The 20952-nt window shown below is 40.0% G+C and overlaps 2 protein-coding genes across 2 annotated transcripts in view; one reads left to right on the top strand and one right to left on the bottom strand.

Annotated features, from left to right (window-relative positions):
• LOC124162866 (DNA-dependent protein kinase catalytic subunit-like) overlaps positions 1-4573 on the top strand; it is a 299017-nt gene extending 294444 nt beyond the window's left edge. Inside the window, exon 57 of the mRNA XM_046539551.1 lies at positions 4217-4573. Within this exon, the coding sequence (XP_046395507.1) occupies positions 4217-4294 (78 nt within the window). The 3' untranslated portion in view covers positions 4295-4573. The remainder of the gene's footprint in view (positions 1-4216) is intronic.
• A 5063-nt stretch (positions 4574-9636) lies between these two features.
• LOC124163068 (pickpocket protein 19-like) overlaps positions 9637-20952 on the bottom strand; it is a 54968-nt gene continuing 43652 nt past the window's right edge. Inside the window, exons 8-10 of the mRNA XM_046539853.1 lie at positions 19128-19239; positions 12706-12806; positions 9637-10035 (exon numbers count right to left, since the gene is read on the bottom strand). Of these exons, the coding sequence (XP_046395809.1) occupies positions 9839-10035; positions 12706-12806; positions 19128-19239 (410 nt within the window). The 3' untranslated portion in view covers positions 9637-9838. The remainder of the gene's footprint in view (positions 10036-12705; positions 12807-19127; positions 19240-20952) is intronic.

Below are 20952 nucleotides of genomic sequence, written 5' to 3'. Positions count from 1 at the left end.
GAGGGATTGAGATCTCGGAGGGATTGAGAAAGTGCCCATTATGGCACAACGTTACCTTTCTTCTCTCGCACAGGAATGACCTTTGTTCGACTACATTGTAAAGGCTGTGTACACGAAGGAACCCCAAACATAAAAACTCATGGTCGACCGGCCTTCAACCTTGAGGAGCTTTTGCTTTATGCTTATTATGTTCTTTTTTATGGGAGCTGGAAGCTGCGGCGTCAATACGGCACTGAGATAGGATTTTTCTGAACGAGTAACAATGTGCAGTTTTTCCCCAAATTATATTTTCACTAACTTTATAATTTAATGAATCGGGAGGGAAAAGACCTCGGGCAGCCATTTGAAGAGTAAGTTCCCTTATGATCATGTTACAGAGCACACTATCTTGAAGCATAATCATCTTTGCTCTGCAGCGAAAACAACCAATTATGTACTTCGTTACGGGATTACAAAACGCACGATTTATTAAAGTGGTTTTCCGCTGTCAAAACGTATCGTTCTAATTCCTCTCATTACTTAGTGCGTCATACCCCACCGAAAGTCAAAGCAATACCGAAGTATATTGAAGCGCACATGTAAACAAAGCGTTCCATCGTCTGCGAGCTCCAAAACAAATCATGTGGTGAGAAACGGTCGGAAATATCGTTAGAATCGAAATACACTATCGATAGTCGCACCAGTGCGCATCGTTTCTGCGCAGAACTTTCACCGAAATCATTCACCGAAATCTTTCACCGTGTATAGCGGTACCGGCGAATGAATTTCTTGCGAAAGATCATTCGAATGATCTTTCGAAAGATCTTTCGAATGATCTTTCACCGTGTAAAGCGGCCTTTAGATCTTATGCCCACGAGAAATCTCTGTCGCATAAAGGACCATGAATTGGAGGAAATACCTCCATAACATAAGGCACAAATATATCAAATTGAATAATCTGCCTTTTCCACTGCCTTCTCCAATATTTATTTATTGCTTCGCCTCTTTACAGGAGTTCGGGTGATAATTGTAATAAAACAAGTAAAGCAAATAATTGAAAAGCACCATGCTACTCTATAAAACTGCTACCTGAACATTCGCCCTTGTGATTCTTTATATCTTCAAGGAAACATATTTCCCTTAAATTTTTTCAACAATTCAATTCTCTACTAACTTCGAGGCATACTATGCATACCTCAGCATGTCATTGAACGCTGGTTAGGACAACTGATGACGCACGATTGAATGGATTTTTATTCCATCCTCACGTGAGGAAATATCTGTTTTCCCTTGAAGGAGTAAGGTGCAGTTCTGGTTTCGTGCAATAAACTGCTTTAATTGCCTGTAAAAGTGTGCATCGCACGGTTGCCTTACGGATGTGCACTTCGGTGGTATAGTTTTTACGCTGCATTTTGGTTATCCTTCCTCGTCGATAAATAGTTCATCATAAATGGCACTATTTTTTGTCCCCCACAAATCAATAAGCAATAAAAATGTATTGTTTTTACCGCATGGCCGGAGAACATTTTTTTAAAATTTGAAATACAACCCATTCGTAAGTTTTCCAGATTTAGAGTGCACAATAGAAACATTTAAAATTCACTCTCCAATTTCTTCGCTCACTTGCGGACCAAAATCACCTCCAGGTTCTGACAAGCACAATAAAAACTTTAGGAAGCAGCTTTCCTGAGGCTGTGGCATTACTGCCTCAGGAAAGCTACATAATAGCATTCTGCAATGTATATGAGTGTATTACTTTGATCACGCTCCCAAGAGCAACCTGAACAATATTCTCCCTTTCTCGATCGCATTCTCTATATATCCACTTCTACAGACACCCGGTCTGATATGTATTAATTACGAAATCTATTACATTTGGAGATGGGGCTTTTTGTTTGCTTCGAAAACGTCATTGCCGATTGCAACATTTCTTCAGCACACGCTTGCTCGCCCGCTGATACGTATTTTGTTATTTTACGTTGTACGATTCGGTGTCTCATCTTGAAAGATGCAATCCATGAAGCACTGGCAGAGAACTCAAATCCTGGAGATATGTGCTGAAATCACGCTGAAATAGCATATTCTTGTATATTCCGAGTCATCACCGGCTCATTCCTGTTTCTGGCTTCCACAAAGCGATCGTATACCCATCTGTCGATCATTTCAAGCTTGGCGAGTTTCGTTCCCCTTGATTTTATATCTTTCTCTCGTATGGAACCCGGGAAACTCTCCGGACACATCCATGTTTAAAATATTTTGCTTTGGAAATGAGTTCCCTTCACATCGATGCCAGCACCTCCGTTTTATAACTCCTGCTTTGATGAATCTTGGCATGGAAAGAATAATTCGGAGCAAGGGTTAGCTAGCTACATAAATGTCAGTTTAGGGCTTTTCTCAAAAAGCAGTCAAGTAAAAAAAATATAAAACGTCCGAAATGAACAAATTAGAAGAACATGGAACTGATTACAAAAAATGGAGGAGGTGGCAGACTGGAAAAAATTTACCGACATCGAGGCTCGAACCCTGAACTTACACACCAGAAGCGCGGCACGGTACCACTCGGCCAAATCGCTTTTAAACAATGGGTGAAATTTTTAACATTAAATTCAACGTGACCATATTTTTCAATTTTTAAATGCTTTTTTCTCTCAAACCCGGGCGTATTTGGACAAAACCCTTCAACTGTATTCCTATCTAAGTGTCTACTTTCAAATAAAAAAGGTTTCATCTTCTTTCTTGACATCAGTTAGGCAAAGTCTCCTTGTGAGCAAGAGAGTGCTTCACAAATGGCGGTTAGGCGGGCTGCCGTTAAAATTTTGTAGGCGTTGGAAACTAATGAGTGGCTATTTTCCAGTCCAGCTGACTTCGTGTAATCGAGAGTTTACTGTATATACTCAAAGTGCAAAGTGGTCCAGGGGAAGGTGCTGCCACCTAGCTGGAATGCCACTCACTAGTGGCTCAGTCTGATTGCTCGGAACTATGCATCTCTCTTTGCTTGAAGCGCCAATAGGGTGGTTTCCTATTATTTTTTTATTGCTTATATCGGAAGATTATTACTCCTGGAGTATGTATTTCACGCTTTTAGATTTTTAAATGACGATATCTATTTTTCGCGATTAAATGAAAAGTGAAAATTTTCAAGCGCGCGAAAACGCGACGGGTAAGGAAATCTCTCCGTGTGACGTATTTCTGGTTCCCCCTCCCGCCTTGTGAGGTGACCTTGATCAAGGCTCTGAGCGCTGATAGGATGCAGGATGCTAGAGGGTAGCTGAGTACCTTGCTGTCTGGTAGCGCTTGGCTTAAAAAAGGTTTATTAATACCTTATCAAACGAAGAAAACTTTCCGACCTTAGCCAGTTTTAATAAGTGATTATTAAGACATGTTTCCCTGAGCTCTGCGCCTCATGCATGCATTGGTAATCTCAGACGATGTATAACTCCTATCTTCTCCTATAGAAACTAGGTCCCTGTGACGTCACGTGGAGTGGAATCGCATGGGCGCCAATCTGGCCCTTTTCAAATGAGGATAAAAATGGACCATTGCCATTCGTCTAAACCGGTATTTCTAAAATGAAATAATTTGTATATTATGAATACAGTAATTGTGGGTAACAAATCGCAATCAATGCCTTTCGGTTTCTTTGATGAAGGAAACTACCCTATTGTCAATGAATATAAAATGGCACTCAATGTTGCTCTTCAACTATAGTTTTTCATTTATGACAGCGCTGTGACCTCATATTGAGATTGTGACCTTCCACCGATAGCCTTCTCGCCATGATCCATCTCTTTTTACACCTGAAAACACTCCTTGGTGGACATTAATGCATCAATGGTAATAACCTCATCGGACATGCTTTTGAGAGCACATGGGGATTTTTTTGTTGCCTTAAACAAATTTTTGGCCCATTTATGAAGGGGCATTTCACTTTAAAATACATGTATTAACCATTTTTTGGAGGGTGCTCACCATGGGCTCAACAGTCAGCAACATTTTATGAAGAAGTTAAGGGAAAACCTGTGCCACTCTATAAAAACTAACGCCATAATACATACGTATGTATATAGCAGTAGTGATTTTGGGAAATGGTGCAAAAATTGTGCTTTGCTCTGAAGTTAAGTTGATGAGTATACCTGTTCCCAATCGTTTAAATTATCTTATACAAATTTCTTTCTGGATGTACAATTGATGTGTTTTTATTGGCTTAGCTCTCAATTCATTTATTTTTTTATTCCAGGTTGCCTGTTTGATAGACCAAGCCACTGATTATCATGTCCTAGGTAAAACATATTGTGGGTGGTGGCCATGGCTATAATTATTTCTAAATTACTCCATTTTGTGATCTATATATTTTAAAAGTTGTGTAATCATGGTAAACATGTTTAGTATTGTGTTTCTGAATGGATCATTTTTGTTATTGCACATCTTGACTATGTTGTTTCATATTCATTTACAGTCCTGCTGTAAGTTACGGAGGGTTACTTTGAGAATTGTGATATGTACTTTTAAGTCTGTGAATCCTTCAATATTTAGTGTGAATTTACTATCAGAATTTTTGTGTGGCCTATTTTTCAATAAAATGTTTGTTGAAAAATAGCTTTCTTTTATTCTGCTTCACGCACTTAATGTGGCAGCATCCAGCCATGTGTTACTCATGACCTTCAGCCCTTTTGACTGTATATATGCCATTTTTATTAATTTGTAACACCTAGGATATGATGGCCATCTTAGCCATTACACAGCCTCTTCCATGACAAGTCTGGCTTCCAAGATCATGGAGAGTTTCTAAAGTGTAAATAAAGCTGGTGATGCTGCTAATGGATAATATGTGGTAGCATTTGTTGCCTCTCTCTGCAAGTTCACGCCTCCTCTATGCAGGACCGATAGAGGTTGGAGAAGGTTGCATGGCATACACGGCACTCAGTTCATGGCCGGCCCTGGCAGGTGCGGGGCTAGGGGCGAACCTTCAGTGCGGGGCCCTTCACTTAAAGTATTAAACTCTGCACCCCATCTAGAAACTCGAGCATTTTGAATCCCTACCACTCTCTGGCTAAGTATGTGACAAACGCAATTGCACATTAAAAATTACTGCGTTATTACAAAGGAGCAAAACTCCACAATTCACTCCCTCAAAATATTAAAAAAATCAACAATTTTTTTAAATTCAAAACTGAGCTAAAAAATTTTTTAATACAAAAACCTTTATATTCTACTGATGAATTTTATGCTGTATGTAAAGAAAAACTTAAATGAGTTATGTTGTATGTAAGGGAAAACTTAAATGTAAATTAATGTATTAAATATTGTCCTGATGTATCTTTAATTGTCATTTGCGTACATACTGTGTTCTATTGCCATTGTTTGTTTGTGTTTTATCCTTTATGTAATGTAACTTGACGAAGCTATGCAATTGTATTGCCTTCAGTGAATAAATTATTATTATTCCTTTTTCATAATATTACTTTTTTGTCTAGCACAGACTTAACAATGCAGTAATAGTTGAAATTGCGTTTTCAAAACTATCGTATATTTTATTTTTTTTTTCACAAACGCGAGGCCCCCCAAAGCGCGGGGCCCGGGGCGGTCGCCCCTCCCTAAGGCCGGCCCTGACTCTGTTGATCAAAACTGACTGGCAGTGTATCCCGAGGTATGTACCTACCTGGGATCGAAAGAAAACACGGTGGAACTTGAATGCAGCAGATGTCCATTGAAATGAGAAGAAGAGCCTGTAGCGAGGGTGGTCCTCATGGACAAGGTGTGAGGGCTCATGGGAGCCCTTTGAGGATATAATGCACTGCGGCCAGCACCCAGCAATTGTGCTGATTCGCCCAATCACTTGGGGAGGGGGGTTTGGATGGGAAGCAAAAAGGAAAGAGGTGCCGCCGCGATAGGAGCCCGACGACGCCTCTGGGATGGGGAAAGGGTAGGAAGGGATGGGATGGGGAAAAATACCTTAACGCTAGAGAAGCGCAAAGGGCCCATCTAAATAGCAAAACCAGGCATCAGCCATTAATGTGCAGCCAACGATTTTGGAGGATTTTCCGATTGAAGAGAGAAAGCCATTGATCAAATCGTTGGAGAACAAGAACCCTGGCAATTCACGTGGCACCCACGTGAGGGATGAATTTTACTATTTTTTTTATGGTTTGGACAGTTTACTCTGCATGGCCATTTGAAGCCGGGTTGTAAGGGTGGGGGTACAATAACGTTTGATTCCATTTGTACACATGTGCTTGGAAAGGACTATGGAGCGCAGGTGGGTTCACACATTGGTGGATGAGAAGGGTGAGGGAGGAAGTGGCAATCCAACATTCAAGCTTGGAGATGCAGATGGTGGGGTGAAAGAAGCAACTTCCACCCACTCAATGGTTGAATTGACCAGAATTAACAGAGTATGGCCAAAGTAAGAGCGTGCAAAGAAGTCTAAGTGGAGTCTCAACCAAGGCTCAGTGGGCAATTTCCTAGGGCTGGTTTCTGCTATGGTGGGATTCTGTGCTAACTCTCACATGACTTAATCATGGCCTCTATGTCTGACTCTGTGTTTTGCCGCCAAGCATAACTGCGAGCAATGGATGTTGCCTGTGCAATCCCTTGTGGATCAAATCAAGGGCAAGGCACTGCAAGCACCACTGCCATTGAGAAGGCGGCTGCCCATGACACTCAGGGAGCCCCTATTTGACCTCTGCGTCGCTTGAATGCACTCGAATGTGAATGGCAGATTGGAGGACTTGTGAGAGGATAGTGTTCTTCTGTGTCCACTCACAGGTAGAGGCAGTGGTCAAGGGGGAAGACAGAGGCCCCATCTGCAGATAGTGCAGTTTGTACATTGTTTTTATTAATCTTTGATGGTGAATCATTTACAGTTATTTAGAATAGGATGGGGAGTAGTATTCCTCCCTGAGGTACTCCAGTATGAACTGACTATGCTGATACTATCTCGTTTACAAAGCAAGGATATACATATGTATGTAAAAACATAGTGTGTGTGTGAGTGAGGTTTCCACCTCCTGATTTGAGGTGCTAGGTTTTGGGTTTACCAACTACTGCAAGGGAAATGTCAAGAAAGGCATCAGTCACGTAATTTTTGGGCAGTGAAATAAATAAATTTATTATTATTATAGCGATTGTTCATGCATCAGTACATATTTTTTTACTATCATTAAAATTGTCAGATGATTACTTTATTTTCTGGCGAGAGTGTCATGTTTGTCATAACAATGCAGTAAGGGTCTTGGATTGAGTGGATTACTCTATAAATGTTGGGATTCCTATTCTGAAATGGTTAAGCAGAGGAATGTGTAGATAATGGTCATTGAAAAAAGCAGCCTACTGCAAGCAGAGTTGAAAGAGGCCCTAGTCATCAATGCCTTCCAGGGGTGCCAACTTACAAAAGATATTGGGGGGGCCCATACCGAGGACCTTGCCCCGGTAAATTTTATAAGTAGTGAATTTTAAGTTTTTTAAGCATTTTGGAAGATTCATATGATCAACATTAGAACCCTGATCACTCGAATCTCGATATCTGAACACTCCGGGGAAAATTGACAAGCCTGTCACATATTTTCCTCACATCTGTAACAAATTTTTGGGGGGGCTCGAGCCCCCTCAGGCCCCATGGAGTCGGCGCCACTGATGCCTTCCTTGTAAACCATCGTACTAGTTGCCCTTGAAGAACAACTTGTCATGCTAATCATCGTGTATGTACGCATGTTAGCAAGTGCACACCCAAAGATGAATGAATTTATAAAAGATAACTACTCCTTTGCAATGAGAAGGATAAAAATCCTGTCTACTTTTGGATGTGATATAACGCTCGGAATGCTACAGCTATCTCCTTGGCGAATTCACCGCACTGCAAGTGTGCGATCCCTTGGCATCTCGCGGGGTGCAAATTCAGTCTGTGCGATCGCTTGAGGGTGCTCTCAGGCGGGACAAGGTAAGCGGGGGGGGGGGGGGCAAGTACTGTTCATATGGGTGCTGGGAGCAGACTCTAAACGATGCATGTGCGCACGTGTATGTTTGGTGAGTGACTCGCAGGTAGTGTAGCTGCCACCTACGCTACCTGCACCCAGGATCCTACTGTCTGTAAAAAAAAAGGGGAGACGCCCAAGTTTGACGACCTCTATCGTCCAAACAAATGCAAAATGAAGATTCAATGCTACAAAAAGCATATGAAAAAGAATTTATTTCTACGTTGGATCATTTACTTAAAAAAAATTTGCGCCATAGTATTTCCTGTACTTATTTCTCTCTAAAAAATACCCATTTTTGGGGCATGAAATCAAGTTGCCCAGCTTTGAGCGCTTGGTATTCTCGTAGTTTTTATTCCAATAACTTGGAATTTTGTTAAATGAAAGCCAGATCTATTATTAATAGTTTATAGAACACAAATTGTTTATACCTTGAAAATTGACGGATTTGTTTTAAACATCGCAAATCTCTGCTAACTTCGAAACCAATGGGTCAATTGAAAATTGAGCTTGAAATAATTTAAGTACATGCACGAGGACTTCCGGAAAGTCTCCATTGTCGTTGCCCTACTAGGATTCATCGTTGACAATAACATTCAAAACGCATTTAGTAAAACAACTAAACTATTGTAAATTCATGCGACAATTCTGATAACGACTAGTGAAGCAGAGAGGATTTTGTCAACCCTAAAACGTGTTCAAACATTCTTACGTAGCCAAGGTGGATGAGGACAGGCTCACTGCTTTGGCAATGTTTTCAATTGAAAAAAAGTTCCAGGATGGTATTGAAGGTTTCAATGACAAGGTGATAGAAAAGTTTGCTCATAAGAAGGAACAGAGAATGAATTTCACATACTGTCACTTGTAAAGGTGTGGATAGAATAATTGTTTTCATTAGCATTCCTATATTACATATGTATTTCTGTTCATGCAGTTTTAAGGGTAGAATGTACCAGTGGTATGTCTTGCATGCTATGGCATGGAAATATGATGCTCATGGATTAGAATTAACATAATATAAATAAATCATCCTGTAAATATCTCCTCTAATGCACACCCTAGATAAATTACCACCTGCCACCACTGCTAATCATCACCTGATCATTCCAGTCAAATTCAAGGGGCGTGAAGCAAAGGAAGAAAGCCTCTGTTGATCAATTGACACCGTTAGATGTGATGAAAATTGTATCTGGTGTTGTACAAGAGCTCTCCTCTGAGTTGCATTGCTTCCTGCCTGTTCTTGCAGTAAACAAGGCAACGTTGCAGACGTGTCAATGCGCAGTAATTTGCTTTAAAATACCCTTTGGGGAAATCCTCCAGCGAATGCTTTTTTGGATTCATTATATTATTATTATTACGGCTCTTCACAGTGACTCTTATTGCATGATGATGTTCTCTCTCCATGTTAGAAGCAGATGTAAATAATATTTTCATAGGTCAATACATATATTAATTAAAATAAAATTCCTTTTTCTGTTGAAAATTGAGCTGTTTTAGTGTTAAATTAAGAATTAAAATTACAAATGATAGATCTCTAATAAGTAAGCATTAATTATTTCCCTCATCAAGAGATCATACTTGTAAATAGTATCCATGTACTGGTATTTTTGGGGCTTCTCTTTCCTCAAATCATAAAATAGCAGGATTATTTTTTTAGTAAAATTTAGTTGGCCAATGCCTTCTCTTTGAATTATTATTTGATGAAAGGTTGACTTTAAATTCAAGAAAAAATACCCACATCTTTCTAGATACTTATTTTATATTTTGAAATTGATGCATTGTACATCTGTGATCTAATTGGCACATTTTTTGTGCATATGGAGGCATGTGATTACAGGAAACATGGTGAAAAGGAACTTCTATTCTTTAAAATTCCTAACAGGAGTGCTTCACATGTAAAAACTCGGTTGCAGATGTAAATTGTCATTTGTCGTCTTCCTTGATATCTTGGGTGGTGGTTTAAATTTAGGGTGTACTCGTTTCTTCTGTCGAATTTGAGTGATCATGATGGTCAAGTGGTAAAGGATCTCTGCAACACTGAGAATGGATGCACCCAGGAACAATCCTGCTGTCCCTCCCAAAGAAACTGCTTTGCAGATGTCACATGGAATGTGAGGAAAAAACAGTAAATTTTAACCAGTTCACATATTAATAATGCTAGGTAATTTAGTTTCAAGATATTAACTAATTCAACTGTTTCAAGTTCTAGGCTACAGTATAAAAATCAGATTTATTGTAATAATTTTTTGTGTAAATCTATTTATGTATTGATTTTCTTAGAAGTTCCTCAATTTTGTGCACTATTTGTGAATTGGTAGATTCATTCCCAATTCTTTTACTTGCATCCTAGCATTAGCAATTACCATGTTTAAGTGTGCAGTTATTGAATTTAGTGGTTAAAATTAAAGATAGCATGTATTGACTGCATTGATAGTATTGCAGCCATAGGCACATGATATTAATATGAGCAGATATCACCTTCGTGTATGCACTTGTATTGTGAGTTTACTATACGAGCTGATTGCTAAAGGGGGAGCTGGAGAAAATATACACATGTATGTAATTTTTTTTAGGAATCAATTCAAGGGGTGCCGCTTAATTTTATATTTTTAATTTGTATCTTTGTATAGTGTGGTAAATATGTCTAGTATGGGGGGTCCCTTCTTTTCCAACTTTAACATTTTATTTATCCCTTTATTTTGCCTGAATACTTCTAAAGCATGCTTTTGTAAAGTTTTATTGAGATGATAACATTCCTGCCTTTGCTGAATTGAACGCAAAAGTTCTCAAAAACCATGCCTAGATTAATGGTGCTGAATCACGATTGGGTCGGTGGCATGTATGTATTTGTCAAAGTAATGGCTAGTACATAGTTATATATTGGTTATTACTTGGATGTCTTCTGATAGAAACATAAGCATATAGTTACAGTAATTGCCGCAAGGAATGCATATTGAATGAGAGGTGCCTATAAAAGGCAGGAAAACTAAAAGAAAATGCCTTTAAACTAATTATTGGTGTAGTACAATTTTTACAACGATAGGGAGATAAAACTGACAGCCAGAAACTGTACCTTGATTGAGATTTGTTCGGTTGTATTAATTTTAGATAAAACTAGCAAGTCGAATGTGCTCATTGTGCATTGTCCACAGCAGGTAATGACAAGCAATTTCGTCAAAGAGCACTGCAATGAAGGCAGCAACAGAAGAAGGTCCTTAACATTGCTGGATAGGCTCTCTTTGGCAATGGTGGGAAAAAACATTGCATCATTCGAGTCTTAGTTTGACAGGATGTATGTGCTTGGAATAGGAATACAATACAATCTATCAGATGTAAAAGAACGATAAAGGAAAGGCTCAAGATGTAACGGACATTTTTAATGAATAAGAAATTCAATATTTTCTCACAGTTCAGCATTATAGTTGAGTGCATGAGATTCTGCACTTCAAGAAATTCATGCATATTGTGTTGCACTCATCAGAAGTGTTGTTTAATTGTAACTTTTATTTTTACCGTTTTATTATTAACAATTTTTTACCTGTAGAACATTTGTATTAAAAAAATGTACAATTGAAAAGTAGAGGTATTCTCTCTTTTGGAAAAATAGATCAGGATATCATTGTGAATACAATCATACTTATTTCTCGACTTGGCAAAATTTTCTGTGTCGTAAAAGTTTTGATTTGAGAAAATAAAGTATTGATAGTTTGAAGAGCGGAGGAGAAGTCTGTTTTCTTGACTATGAGAGGAATCTTTAATATCAAGACTAACAGTAGTTAGACTTCATAATGATGGTATAGACGTCAAAACTAGTTGACAGCTAACAATAAAAAGTTTGTGGAACTGTACTGGTTTTGTTTCACCATGAACATTACACTGGGTTATTGAGAGAATAGGGTGGTTTCCTATTATTTTTTTATTGCCTATATCGGAAGATTTTTACTCCTGGAGTACGTATTTCACGCTTTTAGATTTTTAAATGACGATATCTATTTTTCGCGATTAAATGAAAAGTGAAAATTTTCAAGCTCGCGAAAACGCGACGGGTAAGGAAATCTCTCCGTGTGACGTATTTCTGGTTCCCCCTCCCGTCTTGTGAGGTGACCTTGATCGAGGCTCTGAGCGCTGATACGACGCAGGCTGCTAGAGGGTAGCTGAGTGCCTTGCTGGCTGGTAGCGCTTGGCTTAAAAAAGGTTTATTAATACCTTATTAAACGAAGAAAACTTTCCGACCTTAGCCAGTTTTAATAGGTGATTATTAAGACATGTTTCCCTGAGCTCTGCGCCTCATGCATGCATTGGTAATCTCAGACGATGTATAACTCCTATCTTCTCCTATAGAAACTAGGTCCCTGTGACGTCACGTGGAGTGGCATCGCATGGGCGCCAAATTGGCCCTTTTCAAATGAGGATAAAAATGGACCATTGCCATTCGTGTAAACCGGTATTTCTAAAACGAAATAATTTGTATATTATGAATACAGTAATGGTGGGTAACAAATCGCAATCAATGCCTTTCGGTTTCTTTGATGAAGGAAACTACCCTATTGCTAAGAGGAAGTTCCCTCTCTCTCTCTCCCTCTCTCATCTGTCCAACGAACCATATACTGTACGACACAATTCCTTTCCATTTGCTTGTGCTGGTTCCTTTTGGAAAATGAAGCAGAGATGAGTTGAAAGAGTAGTGGAGAGGTCTATTGAAAATTCCCACTGTCACCCTGACAGCACGTGGTAGGCAAAACAGCTATGTACGTACCCACAAGATCCAGTCTGGTTCGTACGATGCTCCGTCGGAAGCGCTCGCTGGGAAGGGCACTCATTCTCACAGTTATCATTGGTGGATTTGTTGGCGGCTGACTATATGGAGCAAGAACGTTGAATTTTAGGTCACTTTCAAACAGCTTTTCACCGTGCGTTGCCTGTGCTGATCTGACAACAATTGCCTTTTGGCCCTGAACTACTATAAATTTTAAACATGACATGGACCCAGGGCCGGCCTTAGGGCGGGGGCGACCGCCCCAGGCCCCGCGCTTTGGGGGGCCCCGCGTTCGTGAAAAAAAAAAATTAAAATATACGATAGTTTTGAAAATGCAATTTCAACTGCATATTACTGTATTGTTAAGTCCGTGCTAGACAAAAAATAATATTATGAAAAAGGAATAATAATGCAGTAATTTTTTTTGTGCAATTGCGTTTGTCAGTACAGTACTGTGTCGTGTGAGTGATAACAACGAGTGAAAGAGTGCTTTCGGCTTACAACCAGTGGCGGCGCGTGCATATACGCATGTTAGCAAGTGCACACCCAAAGATGAATAAATTATAAAAGAAAACTATTCCTTTGCAACGCGAAGGATAAAAGTACTGTCTGCATATGCAAGAAACATGAGCCTCCGAACGCTACAGCTATCTCCTTTTCGAATTCACCGCTCTACAAGTGTGCGATCCCGTGGCATCATGCCGGGCGCATTTTCGGTCTGTGCGATCGCTTGAGGGAGCTCTGGTGGGACGAGGTAAGCGTATGTATGTGCTATTCAAAGGGGCGATGGGAGCAGACTCAAAATGCGAATGCGAACCCATGCGAATGCGCACGCGCATGTTTTTGGTGACTGACTAGCAGGTAGTGTAGTGGTGTAGCCGCCACCTACACTACCGGCACCCAGGATCCTAGTCCGTCTACAGAGCCATCTGTATAGCCGTTTTCTACACTACTTCCTCATAGGGTGTAAGGAAAAGAGAATGAATTTCAACTACCGTTACTTGTAAAGGTGTGTTGAGAATAATTATTTTCATACATGCTAATATTATTTCTATTCATACAATTTTAAGGGTAGAGTGTACCAGTGATATGCTTTGCTTGCTATGTATTCTATTACGACGAAATATGACGCTCATGGATTAGGATTAACATAATATAATTAAATCATCCTATATCTGCTCTAATGCACACCCTACATAAATTACCACCAGCCGCCACTGCTTACAACTAATTAACTTTCATAATCTAACTTATAAAAATACGTACCTATTGAAAAAGCGCGCTTTTTATGTTTATTTTGCGTTATAATTTTATGAATAAATATAATTATAAATTTTATTTGTATTATACTATTTTGAACTCAACTGCGTGATGGTATCATAACGGCGTAATTATGAAGTCTGAATTTGGGAAGGGAACACTTACTTAGCCAGAGAGTGGTTACTCTACTCTCTACTCTTACTCCCAGGGCCATACATATCTAAGTAGATATTTGGCCGCACCAACAATCCTCTTCCATCTATCTCTATTTCCTGCGTCCTCCTCGGTCGCTCCTAATCGCTCCAGGTCTACCTTCACTTGGTCCCACCACCTTCGCCTTGGTCTTCCTCTTGGCCTTCTTCCTTCAGGATTCCTCATTATAACTTGTTTTAAATGATTAGTGTCCTCTCTTCTCAAAATGTGCCCAGCCCATCTAATTCTTCTACATTTAAACTCGCACACTACATCTGGATCCTTGTATAGCTCTCTTAATTCTCTATTGTGTTTTCTCCTCCACTCTCCTCCTTCAGAGATTGGTCCATATATTTTCCTAAGGATCTTATTTTCAAAAACAATTCATTTTCTTTCTTCCTTTTTATCCAGTTTCCAAGTTTCACTTCCATATAACAGTACGGGTCTTATGATTGTTTTATATATTCTGATTTTAGTAGTGTGTGATAGTAATTTTGAGGACATGAGTTTGTTGCAGGCGTAGAAGCATCTGTTAGCCAGATTTAGCCTGTTTTGTATTTCTATTGCTTCTTTGTTTTCTCTTGAAATAAAAACGCCTAAATACTTAAAGGAGTCCACTTTTTCAAATTTGTGGTTGTCTATGTAGAGAGGATTTTGATTTCTGTTCATTTCATTTCTTGTAAAGTGTATATATTTAGTTTTTCCATCATTTACTTTTAGTCCTAGATTAGCTGTTTCTTCCATGAAAAGTTTTGTAAGCCGGCGTATGTCGTCTAAATTTTCTGCTAAAATTACCACATCGTCTGCAAAAGCAAGTATATTTATTCTGGAGCCAATTGTTACGCCTTCGTCCATTTTTGCTACTTTTTGAAGAGCTTCTTCTATTGCTAAGTTGAATAGGATTGGGGATAGTCCATCACCCTGTCTTATGCCTGCCTTTATCCTGAAAGGTTCCGACACCCGTGCATTTATTTGTACTGAGCATGTGGAGTCTGTCATACTTGATCTCTGCATTTCTCCAGGGTTTTACCCTGGAGAAATGCAGAGATCAAGTATGACAGACTCCAGGTCCAAACCCTGGAGAAATGCAGAGATCAGACCATCGCCGCAGAAACCTACGCTCTGTCATACTTGTTTTAGCGAGGTTTATTAGCTTTTTTGGAATTCCGAACTTGTCCAACTTTTCCCACAGTCTCTCTCTATTAATACTGTCATATGCTTTTTGGAAATCGATAAATATTGCAAAAAAATCTTTATTAAACTCCCAGTACTTCGATATAATTTCTTTGAGGATAAATATTTGATTTGTTGTGGACCTGCCTTTTACAAACCCTGCCTGGTGATCTAGAATTATTTCACATGTATATTCTTCAATACGATTTAATATTATCTTAGATAGGACTATATAGTGAATGCTAAGGAGTGAGATTCCTCTAAAATTACTGCACTCTACTTTCTCTCCTTTCTTGTGTATGGGGACAACTATTGCTTCCCTCCAGTCTTTTGGCATTTCTTCTCTTTCCCATATTATTTTCATTAATTCACATAGCTTATCTATGACTATATCTCCTCCCGTCCTCAATAGCTCTGCAGGTATTTCATCCTTGCCAGGAGCTCTATGGTTGTTAGGCCTTTAACTGCTGCTTTGACTTCTTCTCTAGTTGGTATTTCTACTTTGGGTTGTACATGATAGTAGATATCTTCGTTATCGTAGTCAGGTGTGATGTCCACTCCTTCTTCATTTAATAGTTCATAGAAATATTCTCTCCATCTTTCTACAACTTTCTGCGTCTCCGTTACAATAATTCCCTCTTTGTTCTTCACACCGTATGACTTCGGGGTGAATCCTTTTTTAAAGAATCTTACTTTTTTATAAAACTCTCTTGCATTATTTGCTGTCCGCTCTTGTTCTGCTTTTTCAATCAAACTGTTTATGTATATTCGTTTTTTCTTTCTTAATATCTTGCTTGTTTCTCGATTTATCTCATTGTATCGTATTTTATCCTCTAAGGAATTGCTGTTCATCCAGGTTCTCTTCTTCTCCCTCCGTTCTGTTACCTTCAGCTCACATTCTTCATCAAACCAGGGTTTTTTGTTGTTTTTTTTATTTTTCCCACACACTTCTCTTGCTGTTTCCAGAATATTTTCCTTAAAGTCGTTCCATTTTTTATCCACATCTTCTCCCAGTGAGAAATGGGTGGTGGAATCCACGTGGAACCCACGTGGAGAATTAACGTGGATACCACGTGTTTTTGGTCGTGGAATCAACGTGGAACCCACGTGGGAATTTGGTGGAAAAATTAAAACAGCAGTAGGTGCTGTCCTAAAACCATTAAAACCTCAACCACTCTATATCTAAACCTTCTATATATGTGTCTACGATTTTTCATGTGCTCTCATGGCTGCCTTTCCACGATTTATATAAAAATAGAATGTGCGATACATTTTCACATAACTAGCGTGGTTTCAGGATGTTAAATGACGAAATGTCACCAGAGAGTTAAGTTTCACAAATTAGAAATTCTGTTTAACATTTTATGATAATCACCACAAATCCACTTGAAATCAACGTGGATTCCACGTGGGTCCAACCACTCAATATCCACCACTCAACGTGGATTCCACGTGGGTTCCACGTGGATTCCACCACCCATTTCTCACTGGGCTTCTCCTTCCATTGGCAGTTCTTGTAGAGCTTGAAACCTATTTTCCACTTTCATCTCGAATTCCTTTGCTACCCGTATATCTTTTAGTTTTCCTGTATCTATATTTGCATTACACTTTTCTTCTTTCCTTTTCTGAATCGCTATTCTTTGGGCTATTTTGACTAGAACTAGTACGTGGTCCGTCCCGCATTCTGCTCCCCTAACACTTCTTATATCTGTTATGCTACTTTTGTGGCGTTGATCAACTAGGACATGATCAATCTGGTTTCTTGTAGCCCCGTTTGGAGATGCCCATGTGTATTTATGTATATCTTTTCTTGGGAACATTGTGCTGGATATTTTGAAGCTGTTTGCTAGGGCGAAGCTTGCGAGACGAGTCCCGTTGTCATTTGAGTCCTGGTGAAGACTCTCCTTCCCTATGCTGAAAAATGTCTTCTCTACCCACTTTAGCATTAGCATCTCCTAAAACAATTTTCATATCATAACTTGGTAACTTATCCACTTGTTCTTCTAGAAGTTCATAAAAACTATCTTTTTCTTCATCTTCTGCGTCTTCTGTGGGAGCATAAAAGCTGACTAGAGATATGTTTTTAAACTTTCCCCTTAGCCTAATACTGCACATTCTATCGTCTTTGGCTTCAAAATGTATCACAGATTCAGCAATTCTCTTATTTACAACAAAACCTACCCCCCCATAGTATCTATTATCTTTCCGGCCACTATAATAAATAATATATTTTTTTGTGCTAATCGTTCCTGCTAAAGGCCACCTTGTTTCTTGTAGGGCTACAACATCCATGTTGTATCTTTCTAACTCCTGTCCTAGAATGTCACTAGCTCCTGGAGTTGCCAAGCTTCTTATGTTCCATGTACCAAATCGTAATATTTTTGGGCATTTCCGAGTCGTTATCCTTTTATTCCGTCCAGTTTCCGAGGCTTTTTGTTGGTGATACGTAACATTTGTGTTTTACAGGGCGGGTTGTTGGCCCAGCGCCCAACCCCCAACCTGGAGGACCAGGGGTTTGCTTTCGGAGTCACCTCCTCCTAGGTTAGCGGCTTTCACCACAGCTCTGAGATCCTAACCTGACCTCGGTTTTATATCAGAGTTTCCTTCTCCTAGCCTTTGAGTACCCAAACCCTATCGTACAAGGCTGTACGGGCAGTGCTTATTTAATGGCGGCACTTCCTCGCCATGACACAGCACTGTCATCGGGCCCTTGTGGAACTTAATTGAGTGTGATTCCGCCACAAATCACCCTCCCACGCCCTCTAGATGCTGCCGCCTCGGTCCGGGGCTGCTTATTCGGGTTACCCCTTATTCACAGCTGTCCACCATATCTGATGGAGTGTTCGCTATCCGCCACCTGCGACCCACCCAATACCTGAGGCTCGGTTCCCATAACAGGGTGGGAGCCAGAGAGTGGTAGGGATTCAAAATGCTTGAGTTTGTAGATGGGGTATAGAGTTTCATATTTTAAGTGAGGGGCCGCGCACTGAAGGTTCGCCCCTAGCCCCGCACCTGCTAGGGCCAGCCCTGCTCACTGCCCGCATGAAGCAAGTGCATGCACTTAAGAATGAACAATCACTATTCCTGAGTGAGTACGATCGGAAGGAGACGGATGTAAGTCTCAGATCGACAGTACATACTTGGAGCGGATGAAGAACACAAGAAGACCCGAAGGAGAGAGGACTTCAGTGGAGTGGAGTGCAGTTCAACGCATCTGAAGACACTCATCAGAGCCCATCGTTATTTCAAGTTGCTGGGCAGCAAAAAGTTGGATCATGTGAAAGAGGCATTAAACAAAATTTTTGAATTGTGATAATTGACTAAATAATTTTGTTGATATTTATGATTGAAAATGGGTATCAAATGTATCTAAACAAAATTGGACTAGAAATGTGGGACAGAAGTATTTAAGATTGTTTTTATGTTGAATTTCCAAATTTAGAGTAGAGGCTTAGCGATGCATTGATTGAATGGCCTTTTGCAGGATTATGTATCTGTTCTTCTCGTGTACAGCACTCATTTTCACATCTGCCCTCCCCACAATAAGACAATAAATGATTTCTTAATGCAATATACAGAAAAGATACGGAGAACATGTGGCATTGGAACAGAAGTAAAGACAATGCTGAGAAAGTAGTCATGGCTACATATCTATTTCCATTTTCTTTTTGGGCTTGGCCTTCCATTATGAACCATTTTTCTAGACTTATAGGATTAGTATTTAATATTTTTCCATTTTATTCTGTAAGGGATGTTGAGTATTAATCTTTTATGAGCAATTTTGATTTATAACTCACGGAATTTTTGTCTTTTCCACGATGGTATATTCGGGCTCCATGCAACCAGAATCACAGTCACACACTAGCCCGGGCTTCTTGCTCCAGCTTGTTCGCAAACTTCTTAGTGTGCCTGTGGGATAGGAGAATCAGGAGATAGTGGCTGAAAGATGGAATGAATTTCGTCTTTGTAAAGCTATCATTTGCATCAGGGCCGTCGGGTGGTGTGGCCGCGCCCGGGGCGAGATTCTGTCAAGCGCCCCTCCCCTTCCCCCCCCCCCCCGGGGCGAACGCACCACAACTTACACTCAAAACCAAACACAATGCGAGCGGCAGGTGTTTACAGGAATACAGGAATCCCGAATCACCAAATAACAACTAACATATTTGTTTTTAACATTTATTCACAATCCACGTACAGTATTGTTGAAAATATTCAAACCAAGATAATATACATATGTACCTACGAATGTTAAAGTTGAAAGGAAATAAACAGAGGCACTAAACACTGAACGGCATTCGTCTGGCTTTTGCATGAGCAAATTTTATGAGCACATCCTTAAAATCTATTTTTCTCGCCAGTTCGTTTTCAATAGATAAGATGGCTAGTGAATTTAGTCTTTCCTGTGACATTACGGTTAGGGGGCGCACAACGGCAGTGATTGAGTAGGTGCGTAGGGGGCGCCGCTTTAGAAAACGTAAACGAAAAGCACACATATTCAATTACTACATTTTGAAAAGATAATGACTTAAGATAACAAATATTTTAGTTATTATTGCAGAATGTTAATTTTGTTATTGTAAAAACAACTTTTTAAAAATTCTGGCAGTAAAAATTTTTGTTTTCCCTGACTCAAGATTCCCGTTTATTCTACCGCAAAATTCCCGTTTTCCCTGCCGTAGCGGCGCCCCCCTGGCCGCGGCGCCCGGGGCGACCGCCCCGGTCGCCCCACCCACACGACGGCCCTGATTTGCATATACCTATTGCTATGGCTTTTATAATATATAGAATTTAGAATATATGTAATAAGTACATAGATGATTGCAGTGGCGTAACTGTGGGGGGGGGGGGGGGGGAGGGTTGAGGGGGATAGATCCCCCCCCCCCCCCAAAGCCTCAGAGAAATAAAAGAAATATTCAAAACCATTGCCTAGTTTTGACTTACAATAACTGCATCTGCTTAATGTTAAATTTTTTAGTGCCAAGATGATGTAAAGTGTACATATTTCCTAGCATGTCCTTTTAAAAAGATTTCCCCGAACCTCCCAAGAGGGGAGTTGCCACCCCAGGCCATCTCATCTGCCCCCAAAGCATATTCCTTTGGTCATGCCCCTGGACAATTGAGAGTCTCCGGTGGTATGAAATCTACTCCTCAACCAAAAATTCTCTGTATTTTAGGTATTCATTTGCTTATGGTTAGAGGTACGTGAAAATAGCACTTCAAAAGGTTTAGGTGCCACTAATACCGGGGTGTATGGGGGTATGGAATACCCAGCAGGATAAGCGGTAGGTGCGAGATTAATAAATTGCAGAATTTTAAGATAAATGGTTCAAAATGGTGACTTTTACGGCTTTATGAGGGATATTTGATTAATACTTACACTATTCTATTAGTAATACCGATCCAATTAAGTAAAATGGATTAAAATTAAAAATTTCTGAGCTCTTGGGGGGGGGGTTTATCCCCCAAACCCCCCCCTCGCTGCGCCACTGCAAGGTGAGGCCGCAAGGATCACTCAGGAGCTGGTGTCCCGGTTCGCCTCTGGTGGTGTCGACTGGCCTCCAGCTGACGCCCAAAACCACCGTTGGTATCTACATTGTCACTATCACCCTCGGTCACTGCCGC

This window comes from Ischnura elegans, chromosome 7, assembly GCF_921293095.1.
Source record: "Ischnura elegans chromosome 7, ioIscEleg1.1, whole genome shotgun sequence".
In the NCBI taxonomy this organism is placed as follows: Eukaryota; Metazoa; Arthropoda; class Insecta; order Odonata; family Coenagrionidae; genus Ischnura; species Ischnura elegans.
This window is presented reverse-complemented; position numbering and strand designations above follow the sequence as displayed.